The sequence below is a fragment of the Oncorhynchus tshawytscha genome, linkage group LG31 (genome assembly GCF_018296145.1).
Source record: "Oncorhynchus tshawytscha isolate Ot180627B linkage group LG31, Otsh_v2.0, whole genome shotgun sequence".
Taxonomy (NCBI): Eukaryota; Metazoa; Chordata; class Actinopteri; order Salmoniformes; family Salmonidae; genus Oncorhynchus; species Oncorhynchus tshawytscha.
Window position 1 is genome coordinate 24,136,515 of NC_056459.1, and position 16,787 is coordinate 24,153,301.

The following is a 16,787-nucleotide window of genomic DNA, read 5'->3' on the forward strand; positions in this document are numbered from 1 at the left end:
GGTATAGTGTAGTGTGATGGAGAAACAGGTGGGAACTAGACAGGGTATAGTGTAGTGTGACGGAGAAACAGGTGGGAACTAGACAGGGTATAGTGTAGATAGAACACATGGAACAAAACATAACTCTTTATTAGTTACATGCATTTCAATACAGGGCACGTCACTTTAACGCCCAGCTCAGCGTGCTGCCATACTGAAACCCCACCTGGCCCACACTCTCCAGGGTCCATCCCCATTGCGGTGATAAGGGCAGAAATGACTCAGTTTTGACATGAAAAAACAAGGTCCTCCTTGAAACTGATGCATGCCTGTCTGTCCTGTGGGGTCTCTCTGTGGGAACACTCAGGCTTTTGATAGGCTTTTCCTCCAGTGTCCTCTGAGGTCGTTTCAGCCTCACAATAAACAGGCGAGCCATTCTCACATGGGGAGCCCTCCTCGTTATTTTCGAAAGTAATTACACCTTATTATCGGTGTTTACTTTAGCGAGGGCGAATACAGGTGTGGGACGACGCTTGGCCGTGGGTGGTAGGCAGTGATGGGTCTCTCTCTCTCTCTGGTGAATGACTCGCCCCCTCGTGTCTCTCTCTCTCTGGTGAACAACTCGCCCCCTCGTGTGTCTCTCTCTCTCTCTGGTGAACGACTCGCCCCCTCGTGTCTCTCTTTTTTTTAGAGGTTTGTGGGGGCATTGTATGTAGCAGTACTCTGCCACTAATTTCATCCCCACAAAAGAAACGTGCAATTAGGCCTATTATTGTAGCAGCTGTGTGCTCCCTGCCTGCACGACTACGACGGCCCCGTCTTTCTTGGCTGGCGGTGGAGAGGCCTGCTGCGGTCACAGAACCCTGGAACGACCGCAGTACCCACCATTGTCTGAGGGAGAGGGAAGTAAAGTATAGCCTGGGAGGATGCTGTGTGTGTCCTCTCTTCAGTGTTGAGACAGTGGGATGGATCCATCCATCGCACACAGCCACAAGGCCAGCGGAACAATAGAAGAAAATATATATCTAAAATGTTACAAAATATGTTCTTTTCACTGGATTTATATTGTGACTTGTCTTGCTGGTTATATTTTTTATATTATCAGCAAAGAAAATGGTCAAACCCTAATCTGGGGTTCCATGTAGAGATGCTTTAGACAAAGTGGACAAAAGCAATTGTAGCAGTCTATTGATGAAACCCAAAATGAAATCATATTGCCTTCCAAAAATAAATCCTCATTGGGTCTCAGTTCAAACTATAAATGTGATTGAGTTGATACATCAATATTGGTCAAAGTGGGCAGACTGCCCATGTCAAGGTGAATCATGCGGGTCATAAATGAATGACAAAAAGTTAGGTAAATGAAAAGCAATTCTAGATGGAGATATTATAGAGAAGAGTGAAAAGCTGTGAGGCCTGTGAGGCTGAATATTGGGGGAGCCACAGAGGCCCTCCTCAAGCCCCAATACAAGGGGACAATCTTCCGCTCTCAGCACAAACAAAATGGCTGTGTGTTCTCCTCCGTTTCTCTCACTTACCGATTCTCTCACTCCGCTGCCTTTCCAACAATTAAAATAATGATCCAGCTCCTGGCACTTAGCTTCAAGGGCATAGTTAGATGTGCATCTTTGTGCAATGTGTCAGTCTCGGTTCTGCATCCTCCATTTGATCATGTGACAAATACAATTTTATTTTATTTGACATGTAAAAACCCTTAACTGCAAGACAAGAGTAGTAATGTATACAAGTAAAGGGACTGCTGAATTCACTGGTGTCTATAACGACACCAATATTCCTTCTGGGCATGTTGAAATTTCATTCTGAATGGTTGGAGAAATCAGGATGGGTGTTAGGGCTTTATACACAAGGGAGAAGTTGGATTGTGGTCTGCAGACAACAGTGTTTGGTATAATCACTGGTGAAGAGGGAGCTATAACCTCTTAGGAGATACTCTCTCATCATGAGGACTTACACCTGCACAACTTCAGAAACATCAGAGAACATACCTTAGAGAAGAGAGAACATAACGAACATCAACGCACAGTGGATCACCTGCTGGCTGTTGATGAACAGTGGCGGTTCAACATAGAATGTCAAAGTAGAATCTTTGGGAAATGTGGTAAGACTATTGGACTGCCATCCGCTGCTTTAGCTGTTCATCAATACGTTCCGTTTTGTGTAGAGAGGTGGTGGTTAGATTTGATAAATGAACCCTACATGTTGTTTTGAACTGAAAATCAGGATTGCATCTATAATAATATGTCCATAAATAAAAAGTACTATGAAGAGAAACGAAACAGAATGTGTATAAAACATATCTGATTCCTATTCCAACAGGAGCTGTAGCATGCCTACCAGCAACACAAAGGACAATGAGACACAGCCAAGTGCCAGGCAGAGGGGGGAAAACAGGAGGAGGAAGCAGCTCTTCTCTGCTACAGCAGGCTGGCAGGCAGCAGGTCTTACTGGCATCCATTTCAGCTCATCAGCACCCTGAGTAAGAGTCCACAAATGCAGAGAAATCATTTTGCCGGGGGAGTGTGGCTGGGGTAAATTGGCCTCCGGTTCAGTGCGGGGGTCCCTGCTGTGCGGAGCCGGAAGAGTAGGGCCTGGTCGGGAGTAGGGCAGGCCCAGGCAGGGCAGGCCGGGGGCCCCCATGCTGAGACCACCTCCCTGCCCCTGACAAACATGGCAGTGGATAATCTCTCCTTCAGAGACTCAGCCCCAACCCCATGGGCTCAGAGGGAAGGCAGGGGTTGTTATACAGACAGCAGAGAGGAACTCTTCACTGTGTGGCTGGAAGTGTGTGTGTGTCAGTCATACTTTAGACACAGACAAATATGCACGGCACACACACAACTTCGCACATCTCCCTGTGTGCGCATCTCTACCCAGTCTCTCTCTCTGACACACACCTGCTCATTTAAATGGTTTACTATGGGAGAGTGACCATGTGAAAAGTGGGTGGTAGTTTTCAAACCAAGAGCATCACAATGGAAAGATGAGTGATGCAGCACTTGACTCTTACTAACATCATGCAACATTCATATTGTGGATTAAAATGGATGTGGAGAGTGTCACACAGTCCAATAATTACTGGACCATTAAAACGTAGGTTAAGTGTTGTGCTGGCAGAAAAGCTACGTTTCAAATCAATGGCTCTAACAAAAAGTGGTATTTAAACGGATGTTAAACCCAAGCCGTGGACACAAAGTGGTCTTTATAGTAAAACAAAACATTGGAAAATATGGATTTATATTAAAACAGTAACTGACCAGCTGTTTTATGCCCAAAGAGCTGGAAAATGTACATAAATAAAGAGTATGTCAACCAACGGGTACGTGAACTGAACCACCTTTAATGTTTAGATAACTCTTACATTATCTGAATCAATACAGATCATTAGAACAATGAAAACATCCAAACGGGGACATTTTCAAACACTTTACTCAAGTCAAGGTTTTTTGGAAAAAAAGGAGCGAGTTTAGTTCTAAACATCCTCCATCGTAAGTGTGAAGTTTTAACATTCAGAACATCAAAGTCCATCCATATCTAATCCCAGCAGCTGTGTCCACTAGGTAGCTACTACGACGTCTCCATCTTGGAACCATGTTTCTCCAGCTCCGCTCTACAGAGAGAAAAAAAAAAGGACCAGTCAATTGAGATGATTACAAAGTGTGCGTTCCAACTGGCACCTTTTTCCTTATCTCTAGTGCACTACTTTTTACCAGAGCCCTATGGGAAGAGTGGGTGCTGTGGTCTTAAGTTGTGCACTATATAGGGAATAGTGTGCCATTTGAGACACATCCAAGCAGTCCAATGGTTAAAGCACAAGTGTCCTTCTATGTTGATTGAGAAAGGTATTATGAAATCCAACTGAAGAAATATAATGCAGACAGCTACAGATTTATAAGGAAGTAGATCTACTTGTACAAGGCTAAATGCTTAAACCATAAATCATACCCCATGTCTTCTATAAATGTGTTAATAGCAGCCATCAAAGGTTTGAATGCCCTATTGTCTGAAGGATACTAAAAAAAAATGTGTACAGACTGGCCACTTCAAGTCAATACACTAGTTGATTATTCAACAAGCGTAGCCTACGCATGCAAATGCATAGAATACATATTACTGACAATAAAGCACACATTGTAGACTGTCCGTATCATTCAAAGCCTGCATAATAATTTACAAATGACATGCAATAATGCTGACTAATGTCTCCCCAGGTAAGAAAAGAGACACAACCAAGATGAACGGCTGAAAGCAGCGGGTGCAAACAGTACCCAGACAACAGAAAGCCCCACCCACAAGAAAAGACTTCCAGGATTATGGTGCATTCGGATGTGTCTCGGGATCTCTTAGCTCTCAGTTGGTGAACTCGGAAAGACGTCGGACAACTGTTCAACCAATTAGCTTAAATTTAGCTAGACGATAAAGCTAGCAAACATTGCTAATAGCCTAATCGTTCAGTTGGCTTGCTTACTTTGCTCAATAAGTCAAACAAAATATTGTATGTAAACTAACAGGGCTACATTATGAAGGTTGTAAATGGCTTTGTTTTATCATCTTTTGGTTGGAAAGGTGAAAGGTCAGTTGATGAAACGACAAAACTCAGGTACCCTACTTGGAACACAGACTTAGGAGGGTAATTCTAGTGGTCATTTCTGACTTTGAAACTCTGGTCTCTACGATAACATTCGAAACACCACTATTCGATGAGGATTTTTTTGTTGATGAGGATTCCATCAACTCAATGGTCAATGCTTTATAGATGTCCGCACTAAACCATATGATTACCACTGTGGGAGAAATGAAAAGCATTTATTGAGCATTAAAAAAAAAATAGGCCAATATTTGTGGCCATAAGACCATTTTTAAGAAAGCTGCATAGTGCCTATTGCTTGAATCTCCTAATAATTGACATGTTATCTGTGCTTGTTATTATTGCCAACTAGTACACTCAAGGGCAGTCTAAAGCCTGATTAAATTTGCTGTGCCTAAACATTCAGCATCACAATTTTGACTGTTTTAGTTACCATTTAGCCATTTCCCCTTTGTCAAATCTTATAGCCCTACTCAAAGATCAAAGCATCACATCCCTTTAACTGAGGGCTTCATCTTATTTCTAGGGGCGTGAAGCTGAGTGGGGCACAATGATTTGTCATAAGTAAAAGGTGATAGGTGTAGCTAGCTGGCTATGAGCGCTTCGCCCACGGCTGGCCATGTGATCTACAATTGCAACGGCGTTGTTAGAAAGGTCAATAATCATTGCTGGCTAAATGGTTTTCGAAATATATGTCCCTTATCTTTCAAAACAGCAAGAAAGAATGTTTCCAATAAAATAGATACTGCTAGCTAACGGTACAGTAAGTTTTTAACAGATCCATACTGTGTGTGCCTCCAGTTGAAGAACTACACTTCCTCCCCAGTTAGCTTACACACAGGTCTTCAAAGCACGCTAGATAGCTAATTAGCACAGGTGACTGCCTCAGTCTTCCGTAAATAAACCATGTGACATGGAGAGATGGCCATGTGAGAACACTAACCCTATAAAGTAGGGTGTCCAATCAAAAATGCAACTTTTGAATAATGGGTAGAATTATATGTTAATTGTGTAGATCAGGGTTGTCCAACCCTGTCCTGGAGAGCTACCATCCTGTAGGTTCTCACTCCAACCCTGTTCCTGGAGAGCTACCATCCTGTAGGTTCTCACTCCAACCCTGTTCCTGGAGAGCTACCATCCTGTAGGTTCTCACTCCAACCCTGTTCCTGGAGAGCTACCATCCTGTAGGTTCTCACTCCAACCCTGTTCCTGGAGAGCTACCATCCTGTAGGATCTCACTCTAACCCTGTTCCTGGAGAGCTACCATCTTGTAGGTTCTCACTCCAACCCTGTTCCTGGAGAGCTACCATCCTGTAGGTTCTCACTCCAACCCTGTTCCTGGAGAGCTACCATCCTGTAGGTTCTCACTCCAAACCGGTTCCTGGAGAGCTACCATCTTGTAGGTTTTCATTAGCACCCTGTTCCTGTAGGTTTTCACTCCAACCCTCATCTAGCGAAACTTATTATAATAATTAGCCGCTTGAAAAGCTGAATCAGGTTGGTTACAACTGGGGTCAGAGTGAAAACCTACAGGAGGGTAGCTCTCCAGGAACAGGGTTGGACAGCCCTGGTGTAGATAATCCTCAAAGAAAACCAACGGTCCAAACCTCATGTCTCTAGCATAATCTGTTCAAGAAAAAAACAACTTTTTACCCTTGTAGGATAGTAAAAATGAGAGCAAAAATCCATAGAGGCCAGAGAAGATTAAAAAAAGTGGTCATAAAAAAAAAAATCAGGAAGATAGCATCGTGTCAGCTAAGCTGACTGCTGTGTGAGAATGAAGGCTACCTGACAGGCTCATCATTGAACTCATCTTCTCAAATGTAGAGGATATAAAATAATATAGAGTTGAGATAGATTTTGAGACATGACATGTAGTATGTTCATATTTTAGTACACGCTGTTCATATCAATGCAAAGTTACTGTTCTTTTTTAAAGATAAAAAAAAACAAGCATCTCTATGATCTGTCAAGGGAGCACTGAGTGTACCCACAAGCTTTTTATTTTCAAAGCCTTTTACATTCAATTCAGATCGTGTCATGCAAATTTAGCTATTTTCACCAGCAGAAGCAACTTGGAAGCCATGACTACAAATCCTCAAAAGTTGCTGGGATAAAGCTGCCGCTCTGTCAGAGCTCGGTGCTTATTATCAGATGTATTAGGTTAGAAATCCGACTGTTTGGATATGATGTTAATGATATGTTAGAGAAAGACCCCATGGAATGAATCAGGACATAAAAAATTATATTGGTGTAAATTTAACTTGATTTTTTAATTATCATTTTATCGTCATTGTAAAGGATTTAAACACTGTTTCCCATAATTGTTCAATGAACCATAAACAATTAAATGAACACGCACCTGTGGAACATTCGTTAAGACACTAACAGCTTACAGACGGTAGGCAATTAAGGTCACAGTTTTGAAAACTTAGGACACTAAAGAGGCTTTTCTACTGTCTCTGAAAAACACCAAAAGAAAGATGCCCAGGGTCCCTGCTCATATGCGTGAACGTACCTTAGGCATGCTGCAAGGAGACATGAGGACTGCAGATGTGGCCAGGGCAATAAATTGCAATGTCCGTACTGTGAGACGCCTAAGACAGCGCTACAGGGAGACAGGACGGACAGCTGATTGTCCTCGCAGTGGCAGACCACATTTAACAACACCTGCACAGGATCGGTACATCCGAACATCACACCTGCGGGACAGGTACAGGATGGCGGCAACAAAAACTGCCCGAGTTACAGCAGGAATACACCATCCCTCCATCAGTGCTCAGAATGTCCGTAATAGGCTGAGAGAGGCTGGACTAAGGGCTTGTAGGCCTGTTGTAAAGGCAGGTCCTCACCAGATATCCCCGGCAACAACGTTGCCTATCGGCACAAGCCCACCATCGCTGGACCAGACAGGACTGGCAAAAAGTGCTCTTCACTGGCGAGTCGCGGTTTTGTCGAACCAGGGGTGATGGTCGGATTCTCGTTTATTGTCAAAGGAATGACCGTTACACCGAGGCCTGTACTCTGGAGCAGGATCGAATTGGGGTGATGGGTCCATCATGGTCTGGGGCGGTGTGTAACAACATCATCGGACTGAGCTTGTTGTCATTGCAGGCAATCTCAACACTGTGCGTTACAGGGAAGACATCCTCCTCCCTCATGTGGTACCCTACCTGTAGACTCATCCAGACATGACCCTCCAGCATGACAATGTATGGAATGGAATGTCAGTGTCTGCGAAGAGTCCGAATCTAAATCCCATTAAGCACGTCTCGGACCTGTTGGATCGGAGGGCGAGGGCTTGGGCCATTCCCCCCCAGAAATGTCCGGGAACTTGCAGGTGCCTTGGTGGAAGAGTGGGGTAACATCTCACAGCAAGAACTGGCAAATCTGGTGCAGTCCATGAGGAGGAGATGCACTGTAGTACTTAATGCAGCTGGTGGCCACACCAGATACTGACTGTTACTTTTGATTTTGACCCTCTCTTTGTTCAGAAACACATAATTCCATTTCTGTCAGTCACATGTCTGTGGAACTTGTTCAGTTTGTCTCAATTGTTGAATCTTATGTTCACACAAATATTTACACATGTTAATTAAGTTTGCTGAAAATAAAAGCAGTTGGCAGTGAGAGGACATTTATTTTTTTGCTGAGTTTATGTTCCTTATGTTTCAAAAACCCTGCCGCAAGCGTTGCGCGTCAACATTTCGTGCAAGCATTGGGGCGATTTGTCTCCTGTGAAGAAGATACAGTGAAAAATCTGTTGATGTCCCCTTGAGCAAGGCGCTTAACCCTAATCGCTCCTGTAAATCGCTCTGGATTAAAGCTTTTGCTAAATAATAATACAAATGTAAATATATGAATGGTGTGGCTGGCTACCGGAGTTGATTAGAGAAGTCATCCTCTACGTTGTCATCATCCCAGTTGTCTTCCCACACGTGGGCATCTTCATCCTCATCCAGACCCGTCCAATCTGAACACAGAGAAATACAATGAAGAGAAATTATGAAACACCGTTAGCTAGCTAACTCTACAGGGCCGTCCACATTAAGGACGATAACTAGAATAAAAAAATCAATTATTCTAATTCAAGTGAACATGAGCGTTCACAACTGCAATGATAACTACAAAAATAGTGGAGAACGATAACGAGAGCCATCGTTTGGATCACTTTCAGAGTGATATTTTCCCTATCCCTCCAACGAGAAAACATTGATAACCACTTCAATAAAACGTGAAGGCAGAGCGTACAGTGAACTTGCCTAAATAACTGTGCATATGTGAGCATATTGGTGGCCACATTAATTATAGGATGACTTTGGAGAATGATGTCGACAAACAGCGCATGAGAATGCCATATTTTCCAATGGTAGGCCCTAGAGGTCGACCGATTAATCGGTATGGTCGGTTAATTAAGGCCGATTTCAAGTTTTCATAAGAAATCGGTATATTTGGACGCCGATTGGCCGATAAATAGATATTTTTTTTACACCTTTACTTAACTTGGCAAGTCAGTTAAAGAACACGTTCATATTTTCAATGACAGCCTAGGAACGGTGGGTTAACTGCCTTGTTCAGGGGCAGAACGACAGATTTTTACCTTGTCAGTTCGGGGATTCAATCTTGCAACCTTACAGTTAACTAGTCCAACGCTCTAACCACCCGCCTCACGAGGAGCCTGCCTGTTACGTGAATGCAGTAAGAAGCCAAGGTAAATTGCTAGCTAGCATTAAACTTATCTTGTAAAAAACAATCAATAAATCATAATCACTAGTTAACTACACATGGTTGATGATATTACTAGTTTATCTAGCGTGTCCTGCGTTGCATATAATCGATGCGGTGCGCATTCGCGAAAAAGGACTGTCGTTGCTCCAATGTGTACCTAACATAAACATCAATGCCTTTCTTAAAATCAATATTTATTTTTTATTTCACCTTTATTTAACCAGGTAGGCCAGTTGAGAACAAGTTCTCATTTGCAACTGCGACCTGGCCAAGATAAAGCATAGCAGTGTGAGCAGACAACACAGAGTTACACATGGAATAAACAATTAACAAGTCAATAACACAGTAGAAAACAAAGGGGGGAGTCTATATACAATGTGTGCAAAAGGCATGAGGAGGTAGGCGAATAATTACAATTTTGCAGATTAACACTGGAGTGATAAATGATCAGATGGTCGTGTACAGGTAGAGATATTGGTGTGCAAAAGAGCAAGTAAATAAATAAAAACAGTATGGGGATGAGGTAGGTGAAAATGGGTGGGCTATTTACCAATAGACTATGTACAGCAGCAGCGATCGGTTAGCTGCTCAGATAGCTGATGTTTGAAGTTGGTGAGGGAGATAAAAGTCTCCAACTTCAGCGATTTTTGCAATTCGTTCCAGTCACAGGCAGCAGAGTACTGGAACGAAAGGCGGCCAAATGAGGTGTTGGCTTTAGGGATGATCAGTGAGATACACCTGCTGGAGCGCGTGCTACGGATGGGTGTTGCCATCGTGACCAGTGAACTGAGATAAGGCGGAGCTTTACCTAGCATGGACTTGTAGATGACCTGGAGCCAGTGGGTCTGGCGACGAATATGTAACGAGGGCCAGCCGACCAGAGCATACAGGTCGCAGTGGTGGGTGGTATAAGGTGCTTTAGTGACAAAACGGATGGCACTGTGATAGACTGCATCCAGTTTGCTGAGTAGAGTGTTGGAAGCCATTTTGTAGATGACATCGCCAAAGTCGAGGATCAGAAGGATAGTCAGTTTTACTAGGGTAAGCTTGGCGACGTGAGTGAAGGAGGCTTTGTTGCGGAATAGAAATCCGACTCTTGATTTGATTTTCGATTGGAGATGTTTGATATGAGTCTGGAAGGAGAGTTTGCAGTCTAGCCAGACACCTAGGTACTTATAGATGTCCACATATTCAAGGTCGGAACCATCCAGGGTGGTGATGCTAGTCGGGCATGCGGGTGCAGGCAGCGATCGGTTGAAAAGCATGCATTTGGTTTTACTAGCGTTTAAGAGCAGTTGGAGGCCACGGAAGGAGTGTTGTATGGCATTGAAGCTTGTTTGGAGGTTAGATAGCACAGTGTCCAATGACGGGCCGAAAGTATATAGAATGGTGTCGTCTGCGTAGAGGTGGATCAGGGAATCGCCCGCAGCAAGAGCAACATCATTGATATATACAGAGAAAAGAGTCGGCCTGAGAATTGAACCCTGTGGCACCCCCATAGAGACTGCCAGAGGACCGGACAGCATGCCCTCCGATTTGACACACTGAACTCTGTCTGCAAAGTAATTGGTGAACCAGGCAAGGCAGTCATCCGAAAAACCGAGGCTACTGAGTCTGTCGATAAGAATATGGTGATTGACAGAGTCGAAAGCCTTGGCAAGGTCAATGAAGACGGCTGCACAGTACTGTCTTTTATCGATGGCGGTTATGATATCGTTTAGTACCTTGAGTGTTGCTGAGGTGCACCCGTGACCGGCTCGGAAACCAGATTGCACAGCGGAGAAGGTACGGTGGGATTCGAGATGGTCAGTGACCTGTTTGTTGACTTGGCTTTCGAAGACCTTAGATAGGCAGGGCAGGATGGATATAGGTCTGTAACAGTTTGGGTCCAGGGTGTCTCCCCCTTTGAAGAGGGGGATGACTGCGGCAGCTTTCCAATCCTTGGGGACCTCAGACGATATGAAAGAGAGGTTGAACAGGCTGGTAATAGGGGTTGCGACAATGGCGGCGGAAAGTTTCAGAAATAGGGGTCCAGATTGTCAAGCCCAGCTGATTTGTACGGGTCCAGGTTTTGCAGCTCTTTCAGAACATCTGCTATCTGGATTTGGGTAAAGGAGAACCTGGAGAGGCTTGGGCGAGGAGCTGCCGGGGGCAGAGCTGTTGGCCGAGGTTGGAGTAGCCAGGCGGAAGGCATGGCCAGCCGTTGAGAAATGCTTATTGAAGTTTTCGATAATCATGGATTTATCGGTGGTGACCGTGTTACCTAGCCTCAGTGCAGTGGGCAGCTGGGAGGAGGTGCTCTTGTTCTCCATGGACTTCACAGTGTCCCAGAACTTTTTGGAGTTGGAGCTACAGGATGCAAACTTCTGCCTGAAGAAGCTGGCCTTAGCTTTCCTGACTGACTGCGTGTATTGGTTCCGGACTTCCCTGAACAGTTGCATATCCCGGGGACTATTCGATGCTATTGCAGTCCGCCACAGGATGTTTTTGTGCTGGTCGAGGGCAGTCAGGTCTGGGGTGAACCAAGGACTGTATCTGTTCTTAGTTCTGCATTTTTGAACGGAGCATGCTTATCTAAAATGGTAAGGAAGTTACTTTTAAAGAATGACCAGGCATCCTCAACTGACGGGATGAGGTCAATGTCCTTCCAGGATACCCGGGCCAGGTCGATTAGAAAGGCCTGCTCACAGAAGTGTTTTAGGGAGCGTTTGACAGTGATGAGGGTGGTCGTTTGACTGCGGCTCCGTAGCGGATACAGGCAATGAGGCAGTGATCGCTGAGATCCTGGTTGAAGACAGCGGAGGTGTATTTGGAGGGCCAGTTGGTCAGGATGACGTCTATGAGGGTGCCCTTGTTTACAGAGTTAGGGTTGTACCTGGTGGGTTCCTTGATGATTTGTGTGAGATTGAGGGCATCTAGCTTAGATTGTAGGACTGGCGGGGTGTTAAGCATATCCCAGTTTAGGTCACCTAACAGAACAAACTCTGAGGCTAGATGGGGGCGATCAATTCACAAATGGTGTCCAGGGCACAGCTGGGAGCTGAGGGGGTCGGTAGCAGGCGGCAACAGTGAGAGACTTATTTCTGGAGAGAGTAATTTTCAAAATTAGTAGTTCGAACTGTTTGGGTATGGACCTGGAAAGTATGACATTACTTTGCAGGCTATCTCTGCAGTAGACTGCAACTCCTCCCCCTTTAGCAGTTCTATCTTGACGGAAGATGTTATAGTTGGGTATGGAAATCTCTGAATTTTTGGTGGCCTTCCTGAGCCAGGATTCAGACACAGCAAGGACATCAGGGTTAGCAGAGTGTGCTAGAGCAGTGAGTAAAACAAACTTAGGGAGGAGGCTTCTGATGTTGACATGCATGAAACCAAGGCTTTTTGATCACAGAAGTCAAAAAATGAGGGTGCCTGGGGACATGCAGGGCCTGGGTTTACCTCCACATCACCCGCGGAACAGAGAAGGAGTAGTATGAGGGTGTGGCTAAAGGCTATCAAAACTGGTCGCCTAGAGCGTTGGGGACAGAGAATAAGAGGAGCAGGTTTCTGGGCATGGTAGAATATATTCAGGGCATAATGCGCAGACAGGGGTATGGTGGGGTGCGGGTACAGCGGGGGTAAGCCCAGGCACTGGGTGATGATGAGAGAGGTTGTGTCTCTGGACATGCTGGTTGTAATGGGTGAGGTGTAATGGGTGAAGCTAACAGTTCGTAGGCCCGGGCTAGACAAGCTAGCAGTTAGCAGGCCTGTGCTAACAGGCTAACAGTTCGTAGGCCCGGGCTAAACAAGGTAGCAGTTAGCGGACCGGGGCTAGACAAGCTAGCAGTTAGCAGGCCGAGTTTAGCAAGCAGGGAGATAGCGAGGGCTAGAGAGTTGGCCTTTAGGGGACGTCGCGATGGGGTGAGTCTGTTTATTCCTCTTCATGCGGTGACATCGATAGACCGGTCGTGGGCCCGGGTATTGTAGCCCAGGAGTATGCTACGGTGGTAGTACAGGTGCGCTGGCCGGGCTAGCTTCACGCTAAGTGGGTGGAAGCGCTAGCCAGGAGTAATCATCCGGGGTTGCGGTTTAGCTAGATAGCTAGTTGTGAAGATCCAGCTGAAATGTTCCGTTTGCGGTGGGAATCCAGGGATGAATCCGGGGATGAAAAATAAATAGGTCCGTTATGCTCTGGTTAGAGTCGCGTTGTTCGAGCTGGCGAGAGCATTCCGAGCTAAAGGTTAGCTTAGCTGATGACCGGTTAGCTGAAGACCGCTAGCATAGCTGGTGGTTAGCCGGCTAGCTTCAGTTGAGGGGTTCCGGTTCCAAAGTAAATATAAATACTTTAGGAAAAATAGCTACATTGGGTGAGGCGGGTTGCAGGAGAGTATTTGGAAGTATTTGGAAGCTTAGGTTTAGCAAAATGTTTTTGAGGAAAAATATGTAAAAAACGAAAAATAGACGATATATACGAGGGACACGACGAGACAGGACGACTTACTGCTACGCCATCTTGGACAATAGACAGAAGTATATATTTTTAAACCTGAATATTTAGCTAAAAGAAATCCAGGTTAGCAGGCAATATTAACCAGGTGAAATTGTGTCACTTCTCTTGCGTTCATTGCACACAGAGTCAGGGTATATGCAACAGTTTGGGCCGCTTGGTTCGTTGCGAACTAATTTGCCAGAATTTTACGTAATTATGACATAACATTGAAGGTTGCACAATGTAACAGCAATATTTAGACTTAGGGATGCCACCCGTTAGATAAAATATGGAACGGTTCCGTATTTCAATGAAAGAATAAACGTCTTGTTTTCGAGATGATAGTTTCCGGATTCGACCATATTAATGACCTAAGGCTCATATTTCTCTGTGTTATTATGTTATAAGGCTATGATTTGATAGAGCAGTCTGAATGAGCGATGGTAGGCAGCGGCAGGCGCTTAAGCATTCATTCAAACAGCACTTTTGTGAGTTTTGCCAGCAGCTCTTCGCTGTGCTTCAAGCATTGCTCTGTTTATGACTTCAAGCCTATCAACTCCCGAGATTAGGCTGGTGTAACCGATGTGAAATGGCTAGCTAGTTAGCGGGGTGCGCGCTAATAGCGTGTCAAACATCACTCGCTCTGAGACTTGGAGTGGTTGTTCCCCTTGCTCTGCACGGGTAACACTGCTTCGATGGTGGCTGTGTCGATGTGTTCCTGGTTCGAGCCCAGGTAGGAGCGAGGAGAGGGACGGATGCTATACTGTTACACTGGCAATACTAAAGTGCCTATAAGAACATCCAATAGTCAAAGGTATATGAAATACAAATCATATAGAGAGAAATAGTCCTATAATTCCTACAACATCTTACCTGGGAATATTGAACACTCATGTTAAAAGGAACCACCAGCTTTCATATGTTCTCATGTTCTGAGCAAGGAACTTAAACGTTAGCTTTCTTACATGGCACACACACACACTTTTACTTTCTTCTCCAACACTTTGTTTTTGCATTATTTAAACCAAATTGAACATATTTCATTATTTATTTGAGGCTAAATTGATTTGATTGATGTATTATATTAAGTTAAAATAAGTGTTCATTTAGAATTGTTATAATTGCCATTATTACAAATACATTTAAAAATAAAAATCAGACGATTAATCGGTATCGGCTTTTTTTTGGGTCCTCCAATAATCAGTATCCGTGTTGAAAAATCATAATCGGTCGACCTCTACTCTCTTCCAGCTGTTCTCATGCGCAATATAGGCTATGCAAGACTCCCCGCTATTCCTTTTCACATGAAATCCCTGAAAAGCTATAGGACATTTATTTGTATACTTATTTTTGTTTAATGCTAGGCATTTGTGGAGTGAAGCAGGCTTGCTCTTGTTAATTGCTGAATATAAAATAGGCCAAATTAACATTCGGGGAAAGTTAAATAGTGTGAGTGTTGGTGTGATCACTTTGGCCAGTGATAACATTGTTGCACTGATGTGTTGCATTCAACTGACAGATGAGCACAGAGGAAAAGAAGATGCAAACGAATTGACAACATACAAACCACTTCAGCAACGAGGCATGATGTAAATGATACCCGGGATAAACAGGGATTATTGTTGAATTGTTAGATATAAACATGAGTTTATTATTTTTCATTAGGCATACATGTACATTGAAGTATTATTTGCAGTTGTCCCACACTGAAGCAGTGAACGGTCTGTGTTACTACCACCTTATTAATAGGCCTGCAGTAGGATGCGTTGATCAGTTGACTGACAGGTGTACAGTGGAACGATAAACGGTCTGCTGTTGGTGGAGCCTCCCCCCCAACGTTTAGGTTATAGTTATGTATATTTAATCGTTAAAGTTATCAAACTTGGTGTGGATGGCCCTTTACTCAACTAGCTACTACTCTAGCTAGCGTTGTCTAAGTAACTTAGCTAGCTAGCTACAGTAACTAACGTTAATTAACGCTAGCTGGCTTTTAGCTAGATGCTGCGCGTTGTTGTTTACATTACAGCTAACGTTAGTTAACTAATGTTTAACTATGTCAAGTTTACACCAGCGCAATCGCTAATTAGCTAACGTTGTAAATTCAATCTATTGAATAATACAATTCAAAGTGGTGCTACTAAGCTAGCTAGCCGCTGCTGCTAGCACACTAGCTATTTACTTTGACTTCATTCAATGTTGTTAACATAGCTTGCTAAACTAGCTGAGTCACTGTCGGGCCCGGTTTTGTCACTAAAAGTTGTCACTAAATGAGACAATTCAGTAAAAAACGGGTGAACAATAGTAACGTATGGAAATATAATGAATTTACCCTCGGCTGGGAATTCTTCAAACTCATCGTCCTCCTCTAATAATCCCAAATCCACAGTCTGTTTCTTGTCTGACATGTTTGCTATCTTTTCGTTGCGCGTCGCTGTGATGACAGAACGGATTTCCAGTGAAGGTAGTTATGGGATAGTGGTGGTAGTGCGCATTGGCAGAGAGTGTTCCGCAAACTCAATGAAGCTGTCCGCATCACCTACGCTCCACTGACTGAAGCCAGGGTCTTCTTCTTTGACTGAAGCCAGGGTCAGTGCTATCCGGAATCCTTGGGACGTTCCTAACCTTACCCTAACCCTAACCCTAACCATTTTACATTTAAACTTCAATGGAGTAGGGACCTCCCAAGGATTCCGGATTCGGACCTTGAAGCCAGCCAGGTATGTTAATGTTGGAATGATTTTGTATTCGTAAAAAAAAAGAAAGCAAACAAGACAAAAAAAACATTAATAATATATATATGTGTGTTATAATAGGCTACAACTACATAATTGGCTACAACTACATTTAAAATCTTCCATCATAAATCTCTTAATTTATGTCAACACATAATCACACTCAAATCCTTCCTACTTAAAACACAAAACCCTGCACAGTCCTTCGGTCCCACAAAACATACAGAGAAATGATCCAAATTTAAGTCAAGATTTTTCATTGAGGAACAAATGT

The 16,787-nt window shown here is 43.9% G+C and overlaps 1 protein-coding gene across 1 annotated transcript; it reads right to left on the minus strand.

Moving 5' to 3' along the window:
• Positions 1-3,317: 3,317 nt before the first annotated feature.
• Positions 3,318-16,304, minus strand: LOC112229478 (26S proteasome complex subunit SEM1). The gene is made up of 3 exons (XM_024395340.2): positions 16,111-16,304; positions 8,465-8,558; positions 3,318-3,607 (listed from the first exon to the last, which is right to left on the minus strand). The coding sequence occupies exons 1-3, from the start codon at positions 16,184-16,186 to the stop codon at positions 3,565-3,567; spliced, it is 213 nt and encodes a 70-aa protein (XP_024251108.1). The 5' UTR covers positions 16,187-16,304; the 3' UTR covers positions 3,318-3,564.
• Positions 16,305-16,787: the final 483 nt, after the last annotated feature.